Source organism: Epinephelus moara, chromosome 19 (genome assembly GCF_006386435.1).
Source record: "Epinephelus moara isolate mb chromosome 19, YSFRI_EMoa_1.0, whole genome shotgun sequence".
Taxonomy (NCBI): Eukaryota; Metazoa; Chordata; class Actinopteri; order Perciformes; family Serranidae; genus Epinephelus; species Epinephelus moara.
Window position 1 is genome coordinate 14,999,280 of NC_065524.1, and position 26,962 is coordinate 15,026,241.

Here is a 26,962-nt window from a genome sequence, read left to right on the forward strand (position 1 = left end):
CTTACTGAAATGATGGGACGAGTTGCCGAACAGATAACCAGAATCATAGCTCAGTTTTCCTCGCTTACGGTAGCCTACATAACAGAAAGTATGCAGCTTAAAGTGGCAATATGAAGCAAATCCCTTCCTGGGGCATGCTGAAACTATGACTATACAGTATATGTTGGCTTCATCTCTCCTATAAAAAACATGTCAAACTAACAAAAGGATGCTTGCACTGCTCTGCTGCTGAGTGTCAGGTCTTTGCATCCTCTCCTGATGGCCCCGGGTTACTGATCTTCTTCTGCCTGGGTGAAGAGCTGGGTGCCTGAAGTGGGACGGGCAAAGAGGGGAAACTCTGGCCCCGTCCCGTTCTCCACTTTTAATGAGCGCTCCGATCATGCAGGAGTAAAAGTCCAGGTGGAACATTTCAGCGCTTGCACACACGCCCGCTGGTCCAAATTTGCTTTTCAATGAACGCGTAAGGATTCGGGGAAGAAACTGCACAGGGAATTACTTTTTGTAACGCCTGGAGGACTATTTTACCTTCTCAGGTAAGTTTACCTTCATTGCTTTGCGGAGATGGGGGTTTTAAACAGAGAGCTACAATTCAGCTCCAGATATGAAGTGAGGACTGTTTGCTGCTGCGTGGCGTGAATGAATTATCCACTTTTTAAATGACGCGTAATAGCGCGCAAATGATATACATTGCGTCCAAGCAAATTGTAGCACTGCAGTAATGAGGTTTATAAGGGATTTTAACCAACACTGAGAATTGTTTTGACGTTTTTTTCTTTTGCAATTTATGACTGCGGTTCATTCAAGCTGCGATAGTGATTTATGTGACAGTCTGCCCAAATACACGCCCCGCTGCTTCAACCTGGCGTTTGTTTTGCTCTGTTTATATTTCTTAATTTTCCCATTTTTAGTAAACACCCCCTTCCTCTTCTCTAAGGTGACGTTTTAGCTTAATGAATTCAGCCATGTCATCATCATTCATGCTGTAGCAACCTCTCAACAATCTGTGGAAAGTGATCCAGCTTTTATTTATTTGCATTTCTCTCCGGCTAGACTCAGCCTTTATTTTGAAATGGCTCATTTTGCCAGTGCAATAATCAGCACGAGGAGTGAATTCTTAAGCTTTTATTTTCATTTTTTATTATGTTTGACATTTCTTTGTGTGTTCTTTCTGACATTTCTGTGTGGTTTGAAGCAGCCTGATTAGGCACAGGTGGTCTCTATACAATATGTCCAGCAGCAGCCTGCAGGCTCTGGCTTGCACTCAAACTGGTGCCAGGAATCAAAGTAATTCAGCCTGTTCTGTGCTTGATAAACAAATACTGTCCCAGCAGCAGCTGCCCAAAAACCTACAGAAATGACCTTGTAGAGACATGTTGGCTTTCCTGTGTGTCTGATCTCTCCTATGGTTCTTTAGTTGGCTTGTTGCAACAGTACTTGGCACAGCTAACATGCTTACAGTACATTTTTGACACCTGAATGAGTGGGATTTAACACTCCCTGGCACTGGGTGTGTGTAAATACTGTCTCACTGCAGGCTTGCCATCACTCAGGAACACTGTGAAACCAAGTTCTAGGCAGGTCATGATACTCAAATAAGCCTGGGTCCCCTTTGGTGCTTACCCTCGTCGCATTTACTCTGGCCACCCCAGACAAGGAATGTGGGTGCTGCTGAGATGGAGGAAGATTAAAATACAGTCTTTGTGTTTTGGCGTGAAGCTGCATGGCCCAAAAGCTCGCAATTACTGATGGAAATAATGATGTTTTTGCTGCATTATCAGTGCTTATCAGCAACTACCTTCAAACACTTTGAAGACTGTGGTGCACCAGTCACAGGTGTGTGTGGTCTCATTGTGTGTTGGCCTTTGAAATAGGCACAGACACTTACTGTACATCCTGTTTACATTATAGACATTGTTTACCTTTGACGCTCCTGCCAGGTGTGATTTTTTTATCCTGCATTATCAGATTTCTGGTGTTTATGCACAGAGGTGTGGTAGTTGATGAGGTGGGTGTACTAGAGAGGAGGAAGGCGATATACTCTCCCATATATTCCTCACTTTTTGGCTGATAGGTACATATATTGTAAACGGACAGAAAAAGAGGTGGGTATACCCTGTATATCTGTGTGTACTCTCCACTACATCGTTTACGTTTATGCATCAAAATTCACTAGATATTTGCCTGCAGGAGCTAAAAATGTTCATTTTTAGCAGCAGTCCAATAGCCTTTGCACCAAACTACTTGGCCTTGTAATCTTACTTAAGGTTGTGTGTGTAATCCACATTGTAGTAAGAATGTTATTCTGAATTGTATTGCGTTTTAATTCCTCAAGCTATGTGACCTGTCTGAGCTGCTGGGTTTGAAAGTGACTGAGTGGCCCTGCACAGAAGCTTTCATCTTTTGCAGTGGCTGTAAAAAAATGATGTTGCTTATTTTTCTTCACAGTTTCGTGTAGTTAACAGTTTGTTTGATTTGTGTCCCCACCCAGCAGAAATAAGATCCATGATATGCTTAGTTTAGGGAAAAATAAAGCATGCTGGCTCTGCAGAGGCCAGATGAGCTTTAAGTACAACCCATGCCTTATCTAAAGTTTAACACAGGTGTATGCAAGATATACAACACCTCACCCACCCTGCTTGTGATTTATGGTGGTGGTAAGCGGTGGGTCTGGAAGCCCTCACATACAGTGGCCTTCTCCAAAGCTATCTGAGCATGTTATCCCAGATCTCGGCCTCTGTTTGTTTATTTTATCCTTCTCTTGAATGTGTGTGAGAGTGAGTGTATGTGTGTATGGGATTGTGTCTCTGCAAGTCCCCTCAGGATCTATTATCTACTGTACAGGAAACTCCCTACAGTGTTTGTCAAAGGATATCATTTGCTCCACGTTTCACTGCCTGGAGAAGGAGGCATTTATAGGCTCACACTAAGAACACAAATTAAAAGGTCTGAAATTATTGTCATTTCTTGCACATTTCTTTTTTCCCTACAATGATGTCATGCCTCTTAAAGGACAGAAGTAGAAGAAGAACAGAGTCACTGGACGAAGGCTTCTTTTGGAGTATCAGAAGCAGCTCAACTTCGAGGAATTCGGTGTTCACGGTTTAGGTTTCCTCGCAGGTGTATGACAGATCAGCTCTGTAGTTTGCATTATCCAGTGAAGCGCGCTGACTCACCTCTCATACGCTGCAGGTCTGTCTCCTGTACTGTAGTTGTACATATCTGTCCCAGCTTGTTCCCAGCCTCAGATATCTTCCCCCGCGAGGACAAATTGTAGTCCTGACTGTGCAGCAGTGATCCATCTGCCTGTCAAAGCACAACACTGTGGAAAAATCATGTCAGTGCTCATGAATGTCAGATAAAAATGTAGAGCTGCATTAGGGGAAGTCCTATCACTGCCAACTGCAGCTGTATTAATTTTTGCCTTAACATGATACGTTATGTTTGCGGTGGGTGTTCACCCTAAAAATACCATCATTAGATGAGAAATCATTCAGTGCACAACAAGCACCTTGTGTACACTTTATGTAGAAGCTGCAATAAAAAAATAAAAAAAACTTTGCATGGAAATAGCTGATGGTGGTAACTGTGAAAATATTTAACTCCAAGAAAGAGAAAAATCTTTTAAAGTTACATCACTGCACAGCAAACTTCATGTTTACCAGCCTGACAGGACATCAGTGTAGTGAAGATTACAGGATGCTGTTGTTTAGGACACAGTTGGTGAATCACGCTTGAGCTTTAAAGGAATAATTCAATATTTTGGGAATTATATGCACTTTACTTTCTTCCCAAGCTTTAGATGAAAAGATTAATTTGATATTTGTATTGTAAATATAAGCCACAGCCAGCAGCTTAGCGTAGCTTAGCATAAAGACTTAAAACAGGGGCAAACAGCTAGTTTCCAAAGCATCGATCTAAAGGTAATTACAAATATTTTTTAATCCATACAAAAACCTAAATTAAAAAAAAAAAAGTTGTGGTTTTATGGATGTTGAAGTGCCAGACTATTTCTTGGCTAAGCACAATGAATTCCTGACGTCCTGTGGTCGCCATGAGGTTGCCAGGCAAACTGCAAAGACTGCAGTGAGTCACCGCACCTGGCCAAGTGAAAGCCCCGCACATAAGCTCCCTTAAAACCACAACTTGTAAGACAACAAACATCTTGTCTACATATGTATATAATACATAACAAAATTCCAAAAATTATTCCACCGCCCAGGTCAAACAGAAATGGGAGAGGGAATCAGGCCTGGAGATATCTGGAAAGGTCAAGCTAGGACCACCAATTCAAGAGCCTGGGGGGAGTTCTGCTGGAAAAAAACATAATACCATATTTTGTAACTCCAAAACTGAAATTCATACAGTAGGGGTCTCAGGGGTGGGACGAATGCTGGAGTCTGTGTGGTAAATCAATGGCAGACCATTTTCGTATTTTTTTGGGATGCCAACTAATTTATTCATACTAGCAAGAGATTGCCAAAGAAATAAGGATAATCTTTGAAATAAGGGTTAATTGTTCTTTTGTCGTATTGTACTAGGGCAAAACCCCAGACAATCTCATGACCCAGGACAAATACCTTTACAAAGTACTTTTGGCTGCGAGCAAGAAAGCCATTACACAGAGGTGGCTACAGGGGACGACTGGATTGCAGTTATTAAGGAAATTCACTGCATGGAGAAATTACCTTTTCTTTAAGACTGTGACTTGATCAATATACAGACCTTGGAAAAAATGGATCGTATACACAAAGGTATGTAACCTATTGACTGTTCTAACCCGTGCCCCCACCCTGAAAACACGAATAAAAAACAAAATTACCTTGTGGGGTGCCCATTAGGTCAGTGGGTAGAGTGGGTGCCCTGTTTGATTCCAGCCTATGGCCCTTTGCTGCATGTTGTCCCTTTTGTCTCCCACTTTTATGCCAAACTGTCCTCAGCCCCCCAAAAATAATCTCTTCAAAACCACAACTTGCTGTTTTACACTTGTGTGAGTTATAACAAGCCTAATATAGCGTTAATTATTGAACTTTAGAGGAGCTGGTAGGCAGATTTTGTTACTTTCGGACAGAGCAATGCTAGCTTTTCCCCTGTTTTCAGTGTTGCTAAGCTAGGCTAACCTGTTGCTAGCTCTAGCTTTAGCGCACATATGAAAGTGGTGTCAATCTTCTCATCTATCCCTCATCAAGAAGCATCGAAGCCAATAGAATTACAACTTCCAAGTTGATCATGTGATGCCACTGGGCCTCACAAAACTTACACTGTGAAAGAGATGTATAGCTGTACATTTTTTTAGCGTCTCAACCTGTGTGAAATGACTCATTTCTCCATCAGAATTTGACCTGTTTGGTCTGATAGCATTTGAAAAGTCGAGAAGAGCCACACAACTGAATTATTTTATTTCCATTCACGTTAGCGGAGGGCTAATTCGGAAGTAGCCAGCTCGGCTGGCGATGCCATAGCAGTGCTGATAATCTGGGTAATTTATATGTGGCAGCAACTGTAATAGAAATGAGTAGGGTCCTCCATCGCTGTATCCAGTTCTCTTTATATATTCATATCAAGAATGCAAATAAGCGGATTTCCCAAAATGCCAAACTATTCCTTTAATGAGTCTGTTTTTGTGGACTGTGGTTGTGTATTTTTGTCTGAATGATTTATTTAATGATTGAAATGTGGGCACTCCAGTAGTTACAATCATTGGGGGTGAAATTACAAAACGACTTATTGCTATTTCTTTGGGGTTTTTTAACCTTTATTTCACCCAGGGAAGTTTTGTCCTACTTACACACATTCACATCTGACAACTCACTGCAGCAGTTGAAGGTTAAAGGTCTTGTTCAAAGACAGATTTATCCTCCTGGGATCCAACCTGCGATCCTCTAGTCACACATCAAATAAGACAGGTGCATTTTTACATTGCGCTTTCAATAGTACTACTTAATATTGCAAACATGCCCACTCTGAACTGCATCACACCTGACCCTGCCTCAGAGGTCGCTGTATGATCACATGTTCCCACTTGATCAGATTGAACCTGCTGGTGTGTGGCGGCAGTGACAGGCGTGACGCTGCCCTCGTGGGAGGTACGGCATTCCTCTGTTAACAGGGAGGCCTCAGTCATCACATCCTCGGTGAGGAGCTCCATCCTACCGCCTCGGGACAGGTCTCATATTCAGTTCATCTTCCAGCCTGTGTTAGGCTTTCTCTGGCTGTCTGTCTTTGTTTAGACTTTACTGTCGCAGCGCTGTCGTTACTACAACAGACCTGCAGTGTCTGGAATGATGTCTTGGTGACCCACTTCTTCCACTTTGATTTATGTCTTTACACGAGTATATCTTCTGAATCGGAATGACAGGCACAGAAAGAGACTTTCTCTGTCTACTGTAAACAGACTGTTCCACACTCCTGCTTGATGTGGTTGTTGGTGTCAAACAAAGGAGACATCTGATTGAACACAGTTCCCCATTCCTTACACATTAAATTGTGTCTGTGTGTGCTCTCTAATTGAGTCTGACTCCAGAGATAGAGGGAGGGCTTTTACATACTGTTCTGTCTCAGCCCAGATGTTCACTGTGGAGCTTCTTTATTTGAGCCTTTTGTAATGCAAATAATAATTTGAACAAGATACATTGAGCTGAATACAATCCTTACTTTATCTGGCTGATCTTAGAGGAAGTTGCGACAATGAGTTGCAAGGAGTGTTTCAAAATGTTTAATTGGCCACATTTGGACACTAGATGAGTCATTCAGCTCTGTGTGTAGTCCACAGTCTGCTATTTCTCCAAAAATCTCTGGAAAGTGTATCTCAGTGGCACAAGTTTACTCTGTGTTGTTTCCAGATGACACAACACTCTGGAGTAAAGAATCCAGTGTTAATTTCAGCCAGTAGGCAGGAAGCAGGAAATGTGTTTCAGAGAATGACAGTGAAATTCTGCTGCTTCTCTTTTCTCTTCAAGGTTGGGAGGTTAGACAAGGACACCTGGTTGACCTGCTGAGCCAGCACACCACCCATCATGATCAGAGCATCACTCACTGCCATCTGCCTCGGTGAGCAACCCGTCTGTCTCTCCGCAGGAGTATGCTGGTTTTAAATATATCATCCTCCTCTACAGTGTTTCATATTTCCAAAATATTCCCTTTAAGTCTTTTTCATGTACATTCACACCATCAAACAGCAGCATCATCCTCTGTCAGAGAGGTTTTGTTTGTATGGTAAACACACAGATGATTATGCTGCTTTGTCTGAGATTATGTGGAACTCCCTCTGCCTCACCCACAGCGCTCCTCCTGTCCTGTGCTTGCTGGGCCAAGCCTAACGGACCAAAGAACAAGAAACCAAAGCAAGGTAGACATCATCAACAAGCAAGCCAGTAATCTCTCTTAGTCCCAGTGTTATTGTCTCCACTGGCTCGCTCCACTGCAGCCTCTTTTAAAGGTCCAGTGTGTAGGATTTTAGGAGATATTGGCAGAAATGGAACTTACTATAATAAGTACGTTTTGTTTAGTGTATGATCACCTGAAAATAAGAATGTTTATATTTTTGTTACCTTTGAATGAGGCATTTATATCTACATAGGGAGTGGGTCCTTATCCATGAAGTCCACCATGTTGCACCACCGTGTTTCTACAGTAGCCCAGAACAGACAAACCGAACATATTTTCACATCAGCCACCATAGCTAGCAGCACCTCAGTCAAAAAAACCCTGATTATTTATTTATTTTTTCAGTGTTTTTACCAGTTTAAAATCACCTGGTCCATTTGTTTCAGAGAGAAAGAGACTTAATTCAGCTTGTAGTGAAAACATCCTTACAATGAACACAGAGGGAATTCTAACCAGGAGAAGTTTCAGCTGGTTGCAATCTGCAGTCCTCACTGCCAGACACCATTAAATCCCCTAAATCATACACACTGCTCCTTTAATTGACTTATTAAAAAATGTTGAATTTCTAAATCACTTAAATCATGTAAAAACGTTTGTTACATATGTATTTAAAGGTTGGAAACAAATAAAAGAAAAAGATCTTGTAATAAAGAAAATGCACTTTATTAATAAATCCCAATTAGCATTATGCTAATTCATTAGGATAATTAAGTATCATCACTGGATTTCTTGGCGATTATTGTCATTATGAATTGTTTTCTCGATAAATTTTTTGATTAATCAATTACTTATTTGGCCCAAAATGCCAGCGAATAAGAAAAATTCCCATCATGATTTCCTAAAGTTATGTTATGAAATTGCTTGTTTTATCCGTCCAAACCTTAAAGGTCTAGTGTGTAGGGTTTAGTGCCATCAAGTGCTGAGATGGCAGGTTGCAACAGACTAAAACTCCTCTGTGCCAAGCGTGTAGGAGAACTACTGTGGCCCACGCAAAAACATGAATGGCCCTATCTAGAGTCAGTGTTTGATTTGTGCATTCTAGGCTACTGTAGAAACAACATGGCAACTGCATGAATGAGGAGCCACTTCATATGTAGATATAAGCGGCTCATTCTATAATAACAAAAATAAAAACAATTCCTAGTTTCAGGTGATTAAAAAATAATGAAAACGTAGTTATTATATTATTTTCCATTTCTGCCAATATGTTCGCCAAAAATCCAACACACTGGTCCTTTAAGAATATTCTCTTAACCATCTTGTAATACAAAGGAAAGCAGCAAATGCTCACATTTGAGAAGGTGAACCTAGGAATGTAATTTCACTGCTGTTGAAACAATAGTTATACGAAACCTCAGCATTTAAAAAAACAACAACAACCCTGACCTGTCTTATATCCTGTCTTCAACCATCTTGCTCTACTTCTTCTTCCCTCCACAGTTGTTCCAGCCATTGAGTGTGATGTCAGAGCGGGGAAGATCAACCTCCCAGAGTTCATAGTCAAATGTCCTGCACACTGTAAGGAGACAAAGCAGCAAGTCTATGGGACAGGCGTGTTCGCCTCCATCTCCAGCATCTGCAATGCAGCCATCCACAGGTTAACAGCAGGGTGATGAAATAAAGCTTATGTGAGACTTTTTTAAGACTTCTTTAATGTAAGAATTGTTGTGTCCACAGCGGCATCATCACCAACGCAGGAGGAAAGGTGATAGTGAGGAAGATGGCCGGGCAGAACATCTACAAAGGCAGCAATTCCAATGGAGTGCGCTCTCTGTCTCTACCAAAGTGGAGGGAGTCGTTTGTTGTCTCCGGTATAAATGATGAAGTAAACAATGTTAAACACAGTTATTATAGTTAGCCCTTCAACCAACAGCTGGCTCTGTTGTGTTTCAGTGGGGAAGCCCAAGAAAGGAGTGATCTACCCGTCTACTCTGGACTACGTCCCCTCAAGACCAACCTACGTGAAAACAAGTAAGAAGAGGGTTATTTTTACACTTGCATCATGCACCATTTATGTGAATTTGAACTTTGATGCATTACATGTAGATTTTTCATTGAGTGGATTGACAGATGTCGAGTGTTTTACAATCACAGGACAATGTGATAATGACCCATTGAGCAATGATTCAGTGGTTTATTATTTTAAAAAGTTGTCTACACATGTTGGTTAAACTGAGTGAAATTTGGTTAAAATGTAAAAGGTTATTAGATGTATTGACTCCATATAACCAATATTTCAACATAATTTTTATTCACTATATTGTAGCATATACTTTTTCCAGTGGGGTCTCCACAGATGTTTTATGTGGGTGGCCAGATGGGGCCACTGAAAATCTTAGAGTAGGACACCAAATCCAAAAACCGTAACTGAATTTCAGAAATTCTGTTATGCTGTTGAACTATATAGGCTAGTTGAAAACTATGTCAATATGGAAAGTTAAGGAATCACATACTGATATACTTAAAGTTTCTTATTTTACACTTAATGTTACTAATTATCTGATGTGCATAGACTCATCCCAGTGCAGTTAACATTTTGACTCCCACAACAATCCTGATTTAACACAGTATGTGTCTATAAAGTGTTAGTATGTATTTTTGAATATAGTACCATGGCCCAGTTTTTATCTTGACATCTTTTGGCCTACATATCACCAGATAAGTGCGTTCTGGGGACAAAAGGTTACTACACAGACGTCCCTGCACTCAAGTCTGGCATGTTGAACTTCGCTCAGGTTGAATGAGGAGTTGGAGTGCTGCTGTCTGGTTAAGAATGTCAAGAATGCATTACAACTATACTGTTACTGTAGACGCTCTTCCTCCCCGTCCATCCATCTTGTACGCGACCGCCTTAATCTGTCGTCTCCTTGCAGGTCAAAAGGAGGCCAAAGCGCCTGCAGTCACCACAGTGCTGCCTACGCCAACTGCACCTGAACCCACCACAACTACTACACCCGAACCCACCACCACCACACTGGCTCCCACCACTACCACCAGTACTATACCTCCACCACCACCCACTACTCCTAAGCCTCGAGCTGCCGCCCATAAAGTCCGGGATGCAGGTGATTTAAACAACCTTGAATCATACGTCATATTTGCATACATACATGTACAAAAAGCTCGTTCTTTTGCCCTGAATCAATGGATCCATGTATGTTATGTGGAGGATTGTGTATTTACTTGGATGCAGGATGCTGTTAATGATCCAATGATACCGATCCATACAGAAGATCCACTTCAGCCAGTGTGCTGCTTAGTGGCCATCTAACTAACATTAGCAGCTTGTAACTAGGAATGCCAAACAAGCTTTCATTTGTGTGAAACCTGAGTGATGAAGATGAATGATTGCAGCTGGTAATTACAAGTCACAACTGCAATTATGACAAATTACAGCAGGTCTGTGATGAAGTTGGTGCTGCTCAGTCGCTTGACTGACTTCACTGTACACTTGATCAGCAGACCTTTCATCACTCTCATTAAATGAAAACACTATCAGACGGCAATCACTGTGAGTCATCTGCCATGTTTTGGATAGAAATGCAGCTACAGTGAGTAGACAATGCTGCAATATCTTAAGGTATGTGTGTAAATGAGATGGGCTCTGTGCCAGACTACCTCCCAGCGGTCTCTCTGTCTCCTTCATTTTCTGTAACGTTATCTCTCTCCTCTCCATATTGGCACCCCATTTGTCTTTCTTCTATCTAGGCAGCAGTCACCCATACCTTGCCTCTGTGGCAGCCGCAAGTAAGTGAAGCAAAACAAACAGGGGTCAACACTGGGTTACTTTTTTTTTGGCATGATAGGTTGCAGTGGTGTTGCTTCACAGTTTTGTGTGCAGGATTAAGTGTCTACATTAAGCATGGGGTGTTCGCCTTTCATCAGTCCTATGGGAATAGTGTGCATCAGGATTTATCATGTATTCTGTGTCAAAGGTATCGGTGGTCCTACCTTTAAAACAAGTTTGTCTTGATCAGTGGCACAACTTGTGTATTTAATCAGTTCAGTTCACTTGTTTTAAGCCAAAATCTTAAAACAGTTAGCTCATGACCTAAAGGTTGTTATCAGCCCATTAAAATGGTTGCAGTTTTGTTAGGTTTAAATGCAAAAACTACATATGTTTTGGAAAAGTCCATGCTTTGGGTTAAGATATGTACGTTTGTTATAAAACGTCATGTGATGAACTTATGCCAGTTAAAATAAGTCAACCTTGACTTTTGGGGGACATTATGTGGGACAAGAATAGCCATTTGGATGAAAGTCCTGTGTTTGTTTGACCCTTCTATCCACCCCGACCACCTTCCTATGCAGACTTTGTCGTTCTTTATACCACATCAGCAGACTTCCTTTGTTCCCATCATAATTACTAAGGCCACTAGAGATCAGAGTCTTTGCTCCCAGTAACTGATAATGGCCATTTGATGGGCTGATAACAGCCTTTTGAATCTACCAGTAGGTCCCTTTTAACCCACATCTGGAAGGCTTATAACACGCATTCAATCATTCATAGGTGGTGGACCTGGGTTAGTGGTTTACGCTAAATCCAAAACTATGTTGAATTTGCTATATTGCATCTAATTTACATTAATAAAAATGTTGTCTAAAGTTGCCAACACTGTTATTCTCAACACTGGTATAGGACAGTCACAGAACAGTCAAGGAAAAAGTCCCGGCCAAGGTAGGTCAATACTCTCACTTATTCCAAAGCTCTTGGAAAGTCCTTTACCCCACATACAACAATTTAATTAAACCGTGGCATCTCTTCAAAGTATTCAGAGGAAGTGGCTATCCGAATAGATACCCACAACGTGCCAGTGCAGGTAAACCAATCTTTAATCTTTCTGATATGTCTTTTTTTCATTCTACCTTAACCAGAGATTGTCTCAACATGTGCTCTTTGCTCCAGCTTTCTTTTGTACTGATAGATGTAAACTCTGCATGCCATCTCTGTTCAGTATGTGCACAGCTGCTTTAAAAGACTTTTACAAGTTTTCTAACATAGGGCCGAACCAGATTGTTCTGGAGAAGCCCGACTTCTGTTCTGTTGTCTTTCAAGCCCAATTTGTAACCCACTGTTTTTTAGTGTGACAAAACAAAACGATACTTCATGTTCTCGTAATGCATTTGTCTCCCAATCTTGGTCCCAGGTCTGCGCAGACCAGAGGCAGGGTCGGCTATCAGGAGACAGCCATCCTCTCCAGTCGGCCCAGGTCAGCCTCCTCATTAACACACACAGAGTAACAAACAGGTAGACATGGTGGGACTGACAGGGAGTGCGGGTCAAGGGCAGGAGGGGGGGAAAGATGTCTCTGTTGGAACAAGAATCCAGGAGACGTAGACCGCTGTGAGTCTGACCCTTGTATCCACACCCATAAGCCCCTGTGATCTTCACCCCAGGGTCACCACTAATCCACTCCATCAAGCATCTCAGCTAACATTCCTTTTGCGATAACCGCTGTTCTTTGTCATCAGGCACATCCTCTTATTCGTGTTTTCATTTTCCGAGATGAAAAGAGGCAAATCAAGCTATGACTTAAGGCTTGTAAACATACCCAGCATATATCGTTTTGTTTTCGATATCATGCTGCGGAGAAAATGCCTTCAACTTCACTCAAAGCAAAACAGCTGGGCTGCATTTGTGGATGGAGCACACAAACTGAAGCTCTCTTCTGCCCCCCTTCCCGCTTCTTTTCCTCTCATATTCTATCTGCCTGTTTCTCATTGCTACAAACAGCTTTTAACAGGGTTCAGCCGGCTCCACCCGAGCGGACTCCAACCATGAGCCAGTCAAACCCCGGTAAGTATCTCCAGACTTTGAGCGGGAGTCCTCAAACTGCACTAGTAGACGCATTTACTGACGTAGAGGAAGTAGACAGGTCTGATCAAACAGGGGAACAAGTAGGGCAATAAAACCCTGGTGAAATGTTTTATAAAGCAGCACTAATGTTTGTGGAATGATGTGGTTCAATGCATGGCCAGTCCTCTATAAACAACGGGCAGAAATACAACACTTTCCCTGAACCCAACATGAAAAAGTGAGCAAGTGAGTATGTCAATACGGCTCAGAGATGAGCAACGATGTGATATCATCGTCCTGAATTCATCTTGTGCCGTATCTCCACTATACTGAGACAGCAGCAAAGACTCTTTTAGATAAGACCACGATGAGAAACGTGCTCTGTCAGTGCTGTAATAACATCTTATGACAGATCCCATCTGGTCAGGCCTCATCCCCTACCTTGTAAATGCCTGGAGAGAGGGAGAGAGAGATGAAAGCAGCAGCACCAAGTGGCCCGGTGCGGCTCCCAGAGAGAGACGCATGACCCGATCCACAGCGCTGCTGCAGGATCTGGGTCCACTCTCCAGCCTGTCAAGAATAGAAAGCTCTCGCCGTTCAAACCAGGCTAGGTTTGGCTCGCTGAAGAATGCGCTTCTGTTTTAGCTTCTGTGGAATGCAAAACCAAAGATCCCTAAAATTAGACCGAGCTATATCCATTTAAATGATGCCTGATTGTATGATATGATTTCTAAAATGCAGTATGAGCTTTTTCAAGTTTGTGTAGCATTTATCTGACTGACCTGTTTCTGCTGGGAGTGTGTGAAGTATCTGATCATTGCAGAGAGCAGCCATTCAGATAATAATGTAATACTTTATTGATCCCCTTAGGGAAATTCTTTAAGCTTAAGGTCAGAGGTCAGAGGTCAGGATCAGCAACACAGCAGTGCCCCTGGAGCCAGGAGGGATTCAGTGTCTTTCTCAAGGACACTCCAACAGCGTGGATGCTTGCCGACTTTGGAGTTTATGAGTTGAAGGGATTTTTCCCCGGTCGCTTTGCCACCCAGCTGCCAGATGTTTAAATTTATTGCTCAGCTTTCTGGAAATGTTACGACCCAGTTCAGCTTCACATTTGTAATGAGATATGCCCACTTGACAACCACAAAGATTCATGAAAAACCTCTAAAACATGTCAAGACTCTGATCGTTGGTGTTAAAATGCAATCAGATTTTTATGACTTTCAGAGAAACTGCATATTACCATTGCTCCTGCAAACATATTGCAGACTGAGCTCACAACCCAAGGTGAGGATCAGTGTCCTCGATCCTACTCTGACCTTCTGACCGCGGTGACCACCGAAGTGACTATGATCAGGAGAGTTAAACTCAATCCTTTTAAAGCACCTGTTTCATCAGAAAAAACAACACTCCTGTCTGCTGCATAGAGCTGAGCCTTTGACCAGCAGTAGATTAGGCTAATCTCTGTGTCCTACTATCTACACTGTCCCTAGTTTGACACCAACTTTAGAATAATACTCCCACGCTTCGCTGGGCCGCTGGCTGGGCTCTTCGAGCCTGTCCTGGTCAACAAAGGCCCTGCTCACTAGCTGCCACTGGATGGGAACCTCAGAGCTCAGGCTGTGTGTTTGTGTAAGCTACCCATCCACCGAAGGGAGGGGTTAACTGAAGTGTGTTGTCATGGCTCAGTCAGTTTAGACAGATGCGACTCAATGTTATGGTTTTGCTCAGCTGTTTGAGCTTCTAGTGTTCAATCACATTTCGATTAACCTCAGGCCATGCAAGAGTCTGGCCAATTAAACGGCTTGATGTTTTTGCCACATTACAAGTGAAAACTCTGAGTCTGTGTGAACAAACTGTGATGCCAAGAAGAGCGGCGGAGGTAGAAAACAGAAAAATGAGAAGCAAATTTTCTCAGAGTTGGGCCTCCTTTCTCTCTCTCTCTGCCCTTGAAAGCGTAGGTCTAAATTTCACCAAAACAACCTTTAGTCACCCAGTCGCTGTCTGTCTGAGTGACTACTGTGTGTTTAGTGTCTGACTCAAGGCTGAACATCTTGTGCATACCCCACTAATAACGTGGCAGGTTTAGTGGAGGTCACAAGTATGCTCCTCCTTGATACTTGTCCTGAACACAGCTTTCTAATCTTCCCCTGCACAGCTTATCCCAGAAGGGATTGGCCACCTCCCGCCTTTCCTCGTCCTGATTGGTTCCCTGGAGCTCGACGAACAACAGGTACGAAATACAAAACAGAACATTTTTGTCTAACAATTCATGAGCTTATTCTAATATAAAAGTGAGTGGTTTCCTTAATGTTTAAATGGACCAAGGTAAGAATGGGTGCAAGCTTTTAATTTCTTGAATATAGTAATTTTTAAAGATTCTCACTTAAAGTCAGGAACAATTTTGTCGTCTTGCAGCAAAGTGAATTGGAGAAGAGTTTCTTTTAAAATCAGTTGTGGAAAGAAAGTTGAAAATAAATGACTTAATATGACAGGTTATCTTATTTCTTGTCATTCACTGTCCCAAACATGTGTTGCATCATACCATTAGAAAAGGTTTAAATGTGGGTGATTTTCATTGTATTAAAGGAATACTTTACCCACAATATTTGTTTATTATTACCATTTGTTTAGTTAAATTCATGAGGAAAACTGTTTTCTCACAAGCATCCATAGTGAGCGAAGAATCCAAAAACTGAATTGGAGCATAGGTGTAGATGTTGGGTGGGACACAGGGGACATGTCCCGCTCAATATTTAGAAGATTTGCATTTGTCTCTCCCAATAAAATCTGAAAGAAGTAGAGGACTTTTATTTTGACAAAATTAAAGATGTTTAAATTGATGCAGAAAAGTCACAAATTAGGGCATCAAAAAATCTCCAGAATTCAAAAAATCAATTATTTGATGCCCCAAAACCACTCCCTTGAATTGGACTAAAAGGGGGCTGTGATTAACAACAACAAAAAAAAAATCAAAATATCTATTTACAAACTCTCACACAACTCGTGCAGTATAATCTAAGTCTAATTTTTTTCTGTTTTTGGATTCTTCGTTCACTGTGAGGGCATGCAAGAATAACAAAGTTTGTGTGGCTGCATTAATTGCAGTGGTGCTTTGAACTAAATGCTTACATCAGTATGCTAACACGTTCACAACATGGATGTATTAAGCAAAGAGATTCTTCTTCTTATAATACATCCATGTTTTACAATGATAAAATGAATAATGTTTGCCAGCATTGCAGCAGAGGCTGATGGTGGGATGGATGATGATGGATGGTTAAAGGCAACATTAAGGAGCCTAAATATAACCCTTGCAATTGCTGATGCCTCCACCTTCTCTGCTGTACATTCAGATGTTAGTTATGCAGCTCCAGACTCAGGATACACGTGGAGTGAGACGGACACACCTGAGATTACAGGTAAGTCAAAGTCTAACAGTCTGACAGTTTGGTGTGTACTGCCCCCCTTCATAGCGGCAGCTTACTACACCTTGTATGCATTAATGTTGCATGTGCAAATACGGCATGCTGTGACTGATACAGTGAGGTATCTGCTGATCATTTATGTGTTGAATTGGCTCCATCTGTAAGTACATGCAATGTGTCTCTCAGGACATTGTCTTTACATGCCATCTGCCTGCCATATGAGAGATTCCTGTGAAGTGCGGAGGAGAAGAGCATAGGGCAGGTTTATTGTTTGTGCATGTGAGAGAGACACTGTGAGTGATAATTCTGCTAAAAGCCATTGTTTTCACTGGTCTGGGATTGGTTGGGAAAATATGTGACCAATCACAACCATGGAAATATGTGCTTTTCCCTCTGAAGTTCATTGTGGGAATACTAACAGGTTTCACAACATCCTCCTCTAGCTCGGGATCACAGGCCTGATATCTCAGAATATGAGCGCTGGTTTTATAACTTTGGACCGTACCGTAAGTGTTTTTCTATTCTATTTACTGGGCACTAACAAGTGTTGGGGTTCAGGCTTTATATTGTCATGTGTACAGATTGCGATTGTGTAGATGTAAAATCTGTTTTCTCTCAGTGACACAACTTCTCAGACATAATCTCATGTTCCTGTTTTATTTTCTGACACAGGAATAGCTTCAGTTCCTTCTTGTTTCATTTAATGTTTAAAAAGTTAAAGAGTGAAAAATCATATTTTCCAAAAATGTTGAACTACTCCTTTACGCTCTTTGACAGGAAAGCACTTTTGATTTGTTTTTAGTCACAGCCTTAACACAACCACTTACAATATGGCCCACTGACAAAACACAAAAGGGCATGCAAAAAGCCCTCACTTTCAGATTACAGGCCATGGTTCCATCTGTTTGATGACACAGCCGAGTCTCCAAATCTAACTAGAAGGGACATGGTTTGGAAAACGGAGTGGCTGAGCCATTTCCAGCATGCACCACAAAAATACCACCACACATCCAACCAAATGAGACATGGAGCGGATGGGAGCAGGCTGTAACGCCATGGTGTGTTTGCATTTGTTTCACATGTGTCGCAGTCTGTCATCACTGATAATGTCTTCACTTTTAGTGCCTCGCACTCCAGACTCAGATGGCAACCATAAAGTGCCATTGGATACAACCCATACTAGAGGTGAGCGGTGGTTGCCGTGGCTACAAACACCTGTTTGTATCCAGGAAAGCATCAGTTTAGACACATCATATAGCATTTATAAAGCAATTACTTTTTTTCCTGTAATTTGCTCCGCTATTCAGTCAGTTGTGAGATTTCCCTAACAGCTGCTGCTTCAGCTTTCTAATAATGAGAAGAGCCTAAAAGACGCCGTATATCTCAGTTCATGACAAAGAAATCAGCCTTTTTGTGTAGCTCTCATGGTGAGTCTTGTTAATTAGTTACTTGCTGCTTTATGGTAGAAATGTGCTAATGCTGAGCTTGTATGCTATCATCTATGCAGTGGAGCCAGTGGATGCCTGGAAGCCAGACGCAAACTTATATGAATCAGGTGAGATAACTTGCACTGTTCCTTTCCTGCCCTCCAAAGGAGTCACTTTGCCAGTAAGTCCTCAGTTCTGACTGTACGCACAAACCAAACCGAGGCCATCCAAGGAAAAGCATCTGGGTTTCCGCTGAGCCTGTAATTGAAGGGATTCAGGGTCAAAGTCAAATGGCATGGTTGCTTGAGGATAAAATCAGTTCCTGTTTGGCATAATTTTTGCCACAACAAATACTGGCTAATGTTTGGGAACTCAGGAAAGTGGACAGCTGCAAATGTGCCGTGTTCAACGGAACTTTTACCAAACTTACAGGGTGATTCTGTACAAGTGGACTTTTTTATCTTGCTTTGTCATAAGAGAGCAGAACATTTAGGAAGATATAATTACCTCAGATATTAAAAGGTAATGACTGTCCACCATTCCATTTAAATGCTGTGTGATTTAAATGGATGGGATTTCTATAGTGTTGAGAATGCATATGATTATTAAAGGACATAAACCGTCCAGTGAAATAAATGAAAAGTCTTATTTGCAGTACAGAGCCTAAAGAGCAGATTTTAGCAGAATATCAGGGTTCTGCTTTGAAGACTTGTGTGTTTCTTGATTTTCAGGCTTTAACGTGAGGGAACAGGAACCTGTACCCAGAGCACCTGAGCCCGTGTCACAGGGAGACCCAAGTACGTCCCTCATATGTCTTTAAAGCCACTATGTGCAGAGTTTGTATTTGATTATTGCATCCTTTAGAATATTAATCAGATTTCCTGGTGAAAATGGATACAGAGCTTTCATCTCAGTGTTCCATTAAAGGTATCCTGTAGATTCTTTTTTTTTTTTGGGGGGGGAGGAAATGTAGTGTTTCTCAACAAAAACACACAAAACTGACTGTATATATCCTTTGGGCCTAACAAATTTGAAGACTTGTTCTCATCCTCATAAAACATTTGCACAGATACTTCCTAAAATCACATAAAATGCATTGTTTACATACAGTACATGGTTGCGAGCTGCTATCAGCCTTCTTCTGCTATCGGCCACCAATTGTTATCAGCAGATATTCCTTCTAAATAGTTTAAAGGTCGATCAGATGATGCTCTTTCCCTACATGCAGGACTGACTGTAACAACATATTAGGTATGGGTAGGCCTATGTCAGTATACCTACATGTGTCAGCAGACATGCTAAATATCTTCGGGTGGTGCACTTCAGCTCGCTAGTGGAAAAAATCCAAGGGGAAACACTGAAAAACATTGCTGCACAGAATGCCTCTAATGTCTGCCACATGTACTACCAAACACATTACTAAATCTGCTGTAACCCTGTGATGTGTCCAGATTGTAAGGTGGATCTGGCCTTCCTCATGGATGGGAGCTGGAGCATTGGGAAGAGGCGCTTTAAGATCCAGAAGGACTTCCTGTCTGAGGTGGCTCAGGTCATCAACGTTGGTGTGGCTGGACCCATGATGGGCCTCATCCAATATGGGTAGCCTCACTTATCCTGTTGTGGAACTATGTACGGTTTTTAGATAAGCAAACATAATGCAGTTGCTTGTTGTTTTGTCTGAAGGGATGACCCCGTGACAGAGATCAGTCTGAAGTCTTACACCACCTCCAGAGAGGTGAAGTCAGCCATAGATAAGATCTCACAGAAGGGAGGTCTCTCCAGTGTAGGTGAGTGACCCGCTGCCGTACAGTAAATGCCTACAAACAAAAGTGTGAAAGTGAAAGGGATGCAATTATCGCATGGTTTACTACCCAGGCACATTCTCACATGCAAGGATAGCATTAAATCTAAATTTGCCGCGAGACACTGTTAGCTAAATTATAGTCCTGCTTCTGTAAGCCGTGTTTTTCCTCTCCTCCGACCAAAAAGCATTTGGTTTTACCAACCCATGGGGGTCAGCTTTCAGAGTGGAAGTACTGTTTTTCTGCTTTGGCTGGTGCGTCAGCATGATGCCTCCACCACCACATGTGTCTTTATGACTTGCTAAATTTTGCATTCATGCACAAATAGTGTTGTTTGTGTTTGCCCAGAAGTGCTCTCTAATCATATGACAGTGTGAGTGGCTGTAAAAGCTTTTATAATCCCTAACAGAGCCTTCTGCCTTCATTTAGACCACCAACAAGAATATGACAGACTACATAATGGGATATCACTATTTTTGTGATGATATACAGTAAAAGCAATGAACTCAGATGTATATTTGTACACAGGCTACTATGTTGAGCTTTTATGTGGCATACAGTAGTTTTTTAAATGGTTGCTTCTGTACATATTGGTTAGGAGAGCCATAAAGCTTTCAAAAAATCTTTACATAATGTGCATAATGAGCACTTTCAAAAGTATATTTTTTCAATTGTCCTTTCGTTTAATTTCTTGTTCTATGTGTATTTTTTACTTGCTGAGAAACAACTTTGTGAACAACAGATTGGTTCTACTCTCTCAGCATGTCTTCTCCCAAATGCATTCCTGCTTTCCAACCACAGACTTGCATAGAAAGCAAATGCAGAGATCATTTTAACCGTCTCCCTACTGCCCCCTGGTGCCCTGACAGGAAAAGCCCTCTCCTACATCAACAAGCACTACTTCAGTGATGCCAATGGAAACAGAGGTGGAGCTCCGAACGTGGCCGTGGTGCTGGTGGACGGCTGGCCCACAGACAAGGTGGAGGAGGCGTCTCGGCTCGCTCGGGAGTCAGGCATCAACATTTTCTTTGTCACCATCGAGGGCCCCGATGAAAATGAGAAACAAAACCTGGTTGAGACCAACTTTGTTGACAAGGTGGAGTATTGCCACAGAAATGTGTCAGTGCTGAATTAAAGGAGGACTTCACCCACAGAATGAACATGTGTAAATCAACTAGTTAGGCTGTGTTACCTTGAATTTGTGAAGAAAACTTTGTTTGTCCCGCACACCTCCATGGAAAACAGAGAACATATTGATTTATTGGTTGATTGGGGACCACATGTAACAACAGCAATTCAATACTGCACACTCCAATACTAAGGTTTTGATGGAAATGCATGTGTTCATGAAGGAGTGAGCATATGACTGGATGAATGAGACTTGGATTATACTGCATGAATTATGTGAGAGTTTGGAAACAGATGTTTTGAGATAGTGTTGCTGTTGTTAAATGTGGTCCCCAATCAATCATCAATATGTGCCATTTTCCCTGCATTCCCTTGCATGCTAGTTCAAACACTAATTTATTCACCAATGATCATTTTCTTTGGGTGAGGTATTCTTTCAAAACATGCATTTTTTAAAGAAAGTGTGTCCTTCATTCCACAGGCTGTGTGTCGGACCAACGGTTTCTTCTCCCTGCCCGTGGCCAGCTGGTTTGCTCTGAGGAAGGCCGTACAGCCCCTGGTGAAGAGAGTGTGTGACACAGACCGCCTGGTGTGCAGCAAGACCTGCCTCAACGCCAACGACATCGCCTTCGTCATCGACGGCTCCAGCAGCGTGGGAACTGGCAACTTCCGCACGGTGCTGCAGTTTGTGGCCAACATCACGCGGGAGTTTGAGATCTCTGATACCGACACACGGGTCGGAGCTGTGCAGTACACCTATGAGCAGAGGCTGGAGTTTGGCTTCGGCCAGTACAACAACAAAGCCGAGCTGCTGAACGCCATCAAGCGCATCAACTACTGGAGCGGTGGGACCAGCACCGGTGCTGCCATCACCTATGCTGCAGAGCAGCTCTTCAGCAAGTCCAAACCCAACAAACGCAAGATCATGATTGTCATTACGGATGGGCGCTCCTATGATGACGTCAGGGCACCTGCACTGGCTGTCCATCACCAAGGTTAGAGGTCAAGATTTTAGTCAGATCCAGAAGTAGATTTTTTTAGCTCCTTAACACTTACAACACTATACTCCTGGTGTTTCCTGGTATATGTCAGTCCACAGTGAGGTGTCAGGCAGTGTGTTTGATGTGATGAACACATGTGAAACCTGTGTGTGTGTGTAATCTGCTGTCCCTTCCTGTGATCTAGGTGTGATCGCCTACTCCATCGGCATCGCCTGGGCAGCCCAAGATGAACTGGAGTACATCGCCACAGACCCCGACAAGGAGCACTCCTTCTTCGTAGACGAGTTCGACAACCTTTACAAATTTGTACCCAAGATCATCCACAACATCTGCCAGGAGTTCAACTCCCAGCCCAGAAACTGAGGACTGGGCGGGTGGAGGGGAGGTGTAGAGAGGGGACATCTTGATCCTGGGCTGTCTCAACAGAACACTGATTGTAAATTTACTCACTCTGTTGTCCAGATGGCGGTGCTGGATTGGCTGCAGCGCCCCGTATTTGAACAGGGAGGGGTTTCGAATTTAGGTGAGGATTAAGGGTTCGAACAAAACAAATCTTAAAGTGAATCAGCATTCGGTCCCAAATATACAGATGGTGCTGAGGGTAAAGGGTTTGCATTCACAGTGACATAATGACATCTCATGTGTGCTGTGGTGCCAGATGTTGGTGCCATAAAGAAAACAAAGTATTCCTAATCTTTTAATTATCGTGCTAATAAGTCACCCTTTATAAAGGGGTTTTAAGTTGTAAGTGAGGGTTTTATTAATGTTAAATAAGTCACTAATTCTCTGTAGATCAGTTGTAAGCCAGGTTCAATACATGGTGTCAATCTTCCTCTGGCATAAAACCTTTTATATCTTTTTTTAGGCATGCAAACCTCTAAAATGCACCGTTTGACCTCTGACCTTCTGGGAAAGTGCCGCAGAACATTTGTGCCAAAATTCATTCAGGAGCAACTTTTCAGTGTTTGCCAAGCGCCCGTTTAATGTGTTGATTTTGGAACTACAAGCCTGTAAAAGCGGCGTGCTGGAGCAGCCACAAACCAAAAGTTAAATCCCTCAAGTGCAACTTATAAACCTTTACAAAGGGTGCATTATTAGGAAGTGGTACCAAAATGATTACCAAACATAAAGCTACCTTACTGGGTTATGGTGCTTGCAGAGAAATGTAGATTTAAAGCATGCCTAGCACTTCCTCCTATGGCTTAACATACTTCATAAACTTAATAACATGGTGCTTTTTATACAATTCTCTTTAAAGAGGATATACTTTCTTAGAATTGGTGCATTTTAATCTTCCTAATAGGAGAGATTTGATAGTAGGGACATTGTTAAAGTTCCTCTCAAAGACTATGGTGCTGATATTGCTGTTGGTATGAGTGCTTGATGAAATGAGGCTTACGTGAGAGGCAAATCAACAACACGGAACAAAGAAGTGGACGAGAATTGAGGAAAGAGGAGCTTGTATATCTTTGTATGAAGTGATGGCAGATCATATATGTGCTTCTCTGGAGAGGAAGCAGTTCATCTCATCACTCTTGTTTTCTAACAGCGTGGCTGCTTCTAACATTGCAGGCATTTCTCAGTTTTATTGAAAGAGTATTTATGATTATCTTCCTGTTATGTCCTGTTTGTACATATGCATATTAAAAGCCTTTCGCTAATAATGTTCATAATTGATCAATTTTTTTTTTTTTTTTGCAATTTTTAATAAAATAAAGAAAATGAAGAGAAGTTAAAGCGGCGGTTTTCTCCTGAATTTTTGTTTATACACTTTGTGTCAAAATTGCACTCCTCACTCAAATCTGAACTCACAGACATGATACACATATTTTTAGACTCAGAGGGACTTACATTTTTTTATAGATATCATTATGTCTTACGTCCATTGCAAATAAATGTCCATAAATCCACTGCTGCTAACAGCTAATTCAGCAGGGTTGGGTTAGACTCTGAAATATAGTCAGTTGCAGTTGACAAAATCAAATTATATGGCAATTTTTGCAATCAGTAAAAGTAATCCATTGGCTTATTAAAAAAGAAGTCTCACCTGAACACTACTAAATTAATTCAAGACAAAGACAAAAACTTAATTCCACAAATATCCTGTCTTCTCTTTAAACATCTAAAAACGCTTAAAATTCAAATAAAATGCGTTTACAGTTGGTTGAATCAAATTACCCTTTAATTACTGCCACAAAGTGCGTGTATGATTCGCTTCTCATGAGTTAATAGAGCATTGGTTATATGTAAAAAGGTCTACAGCACTGGTTCCCAACTGGTCCAGCCACGGGGTCCAGATTTCTCCTTAGTCATTAGGTCCACACAGTTTAATATATTCTGCGTCATACTGGCATTTGGCCATATAGTCAAGCTAGTTTGCTGTCTCTGTGAAGTAGCTGTCTGTTAGTCACTCACTCTAAAGCGAGAAGCAGCACTTCAAAATATGAACTCTGTGCTGGAAATTCACTGACCTTAAAAATAAAAATAAAAAATGTACTTGTGAGTCACTTACAGGCCATTTAGAATGGACCCGCGACCCACCAGTTGGGAACCACTGGTCTACAATTTCACGCAATCACAAATATGATCTGTACGTATATGTAACTATAATCTAAAAACATGTTTCAAATGTCATCTGGGCTGAATAGTTACTTATTTTTTGTAATCTGATTACCTCATCCTAATTTAATGTTACGTTAGAATCCAACACTGTAATCTAGCATACGTTTGTCAAAATGTAAACAAATATAGGATTTAAACTGGAATTACGGCCTAGCAGTTGCCGCAGTTAGTTTGTCCAGACTCATATGTTGCCATGACAGTTCACAATCCTTCAAATGTTGCTGCAAAGAAGCTACAAACTCGAAAACATGGATGCTTCACACACATCTTGAACCCAGCAGCACAGTTTCAAGGTGGACACTCGAGATTGGTGTCATCAGTATTTGACTAAATGTCTCCTCTTCTGTTCCTGAGTTATGACATTAAGTTATGGCTAGAAGTGTTTTTGCATAACGTTATGATGTCACAGTGAAGTTGACCATTTGGATATAAAATGTCACCACTTCATCACTTTTTCATGTTAAACATTTACATCAAGTTTTGCATGATTAGTGTATGTTTTTTTTGTGTGGTCACAGCGACCTTTTGACATTTGACCACCAAATTCTTGTGAGTTCATCAAGAAATTCCCTCGAGGTGGTTTTGAAATATTGCTTTCACATTTCTGGGATAGACGGACAACCTGAAAACCCCGTGTGAAGGCATGAAAAACGGGGATCAAACTGTAGTCCAAAGCCTAACACACTGATTTGGTCTACAAAGGCCCAAATTGTCAGATTTCAAAAACCCTAATCTGTACTGATGCGAACAGCGTCCACGTTTGTCAAATGACCAACATCAGAGCCCAGTTAACATTTTACAGCAGGTTTTATTTTGAACATACTTTCATATACAAACCAGTGACTGAGAAAATGGCTCATTTGAGGCTGTACTCTACATGTACAACATCTTGATTGATTTGTTTTTTCCACCCAGGATAGTTTCCTCCTCACAGTTTACAGTAAACTGGAATCTGCAGGACATTTCTCTTCCCTCAGTGTTGGATGGTTAACTCATTATTTCAAAGTAGTCCCACAGTACTGCACTAATTTCCTGCTAAACACTGGACTACTGTAAATATCTGGACATGATACATCACACTGTAGTCGAGCATGTCCGCACAATTGGGGAAAACTACATACAGTACAAGCCATTCAATTCACACAAGAGCAAACTGGCCAAAAATCAATTAGTTATTCCTAAAATGGACATCTAGAACCAAGTTTGAATTGTAATCATATAACCAAGATGGTTTACTTTGGACACATATGCTTGTAATCTTACTTCTGAAGTGTACAGTTACTTTAATCTAACAAACAGGCATTATATTTAATGGTCTGTATCACTCTACCAGCTTTGCCTTGAAATGCACAAAATTGATTCCCCAACCACACTTATCAAAAAGGAGCACTCAAACTCACGCTGCACAGTAAATTTTAAGACTGAATATATATTTTGTTTATTATAAGCATTTGTAATTTTACATCCAATGTTAAAATCAACAACATTGTGACAACCAGCTCCATTTCTCCACCCGTCCCCTCCCTCCCTGTTCCCCAAAAACGAGCTTGTTAAAATAACATTTTCAAGACCTTTTTAAAGCAAAGGCACATTTGTCAATACGTGTTTTAAAAAGGAAAATAAAGGCAGGCCAGCAAGCAGAGTCAGTCTGGGAAGCAGAGAAGAAGAAGTGAGAGGCTTCCACGACAGCTCCAGCGAGCCTTCAGTACCCCACATTTCTGGAACAACACAACACGAAACCTGACTTGGAGTAACGGGCCCAGACCTGGTTCGTCTGAGAGGAAAGGTCGAGGGCCAGAAGGATTTTAGGATGAGCGTGAAGTCGCAGGGGCAGAAGACCGGCTTGAAACCTCATTTCTCCACTCCACACTCTTTAACACTTGTCCTGAGCCTCCTAGCTACGGAGGTTATGTTTAAGTCTGTCTGAGGGGGGGCGCTGTGGCCGGTCACACCCAGGCCTGCCTGGATGGTAGATGGGGGACCAGAGAGCAGTTCTCCTCCTTACTGCCCTCCCTGCCGACCCTCTTTCACGGCCCGTTTGAGGCTAGCGGCTACATAGTCTACCAGTCCGACAGGAAACCAGTGGGCTGTGAGAGGTGGGACTGGACCCATGCCTGAAGGTCCTTCCCCTCCTGTGTCTCTATTGGTCCCTGATCATGAGAGGCTGAGTCAGAGAGCAGGGCTGCAGGGAGACACGCAGCTCCACGTCATACAAACACTTTGGCGAGAGCGTCTGCCCCGGCGCTGGCGATGTAGCATTTAGACGGATGAAACGCCACATCGTGGATCGACTCCTCGAACTTCTTTCTGTGAGCTGTGAACTCCTGGATGCAGGTTTTGCTCTCCAGGTTCCACAGACGGATTGAGCAGTCATGAC

General features: G+C 42.0%; 2 protein-coding genes across 7 annotated transcripts in view; one reads left to right on the top strand and one right to left on the bottom strand.

Annotated features, from left to right (window-relative positions):
• On the top strand, positions 1-23,717 carry vit (vitrin). Of its 5 annotated transcripts, XM_050070652.1 has the most exons (23): positions 1-533; positions 6,957-7,047; positions 7,280-7,345; positions 8,824-8,980; positions 9,061-9,194; positions 9,277-9,354; positions 10,257-10,448; positions 11,092-11,130; positions 12,023-12,061; positions 12,153-12,203; positions 12,531-12,593; positions 13,118-13,180; positions 15,336-15,410; positions 16,534-16,599; positions 17,049-17,111; positions 17,728-17,790; positions 18,113-18,160; positions 18,764-18,829; positions 19,484-19,631; positions 19,716-19,819; positions 20,704-20,930; positions 21,444-21,957; positions 22,148-23,717. In XM_050070652.1, exons 2-23 carry the CDS (start codon positions 7,014-7,016, stop codon positions 22,324-22,326), a joined length of 2,469 nt encoding a protein of 822 aa, XP_049926609.1. In that variant the 5' UTR covers positions 1-533; positions 6,957-7,013; the 3' UTR covers positions 22,327-23,717. The 5 variants fall into 5 exon arrangements, with proteins under 5 accessions (XP_049926609.1, XP_049926612.1, XP_049926611.1 ...); XM_050070655.1 differs by lacking the exon at positions 17,049-17,111; XM_050070654.1 differs by lacking the exon at positions 13,118-13,180.
• Positions 23,718-25,373: 1,656 nt separating this feature from the next.
• Positions 25,374-26,962, bottom strand: part of LOC126406411 (striatin-like) — a 34,794-nt gene continuing 33,205 nt past the window's right edge. For both annotated transcript variants that reach the window (XM_050070659.1, XM_050070658.1), the window contains one exon: positions 25,374-26,962. In XM_050070659.1, the coding sequence (XP_049926616.1) occupies positions 26,793-26,962 (170 nt within the window). In that variant the 3' untranslated portion in view covers positions 25,374-26,792.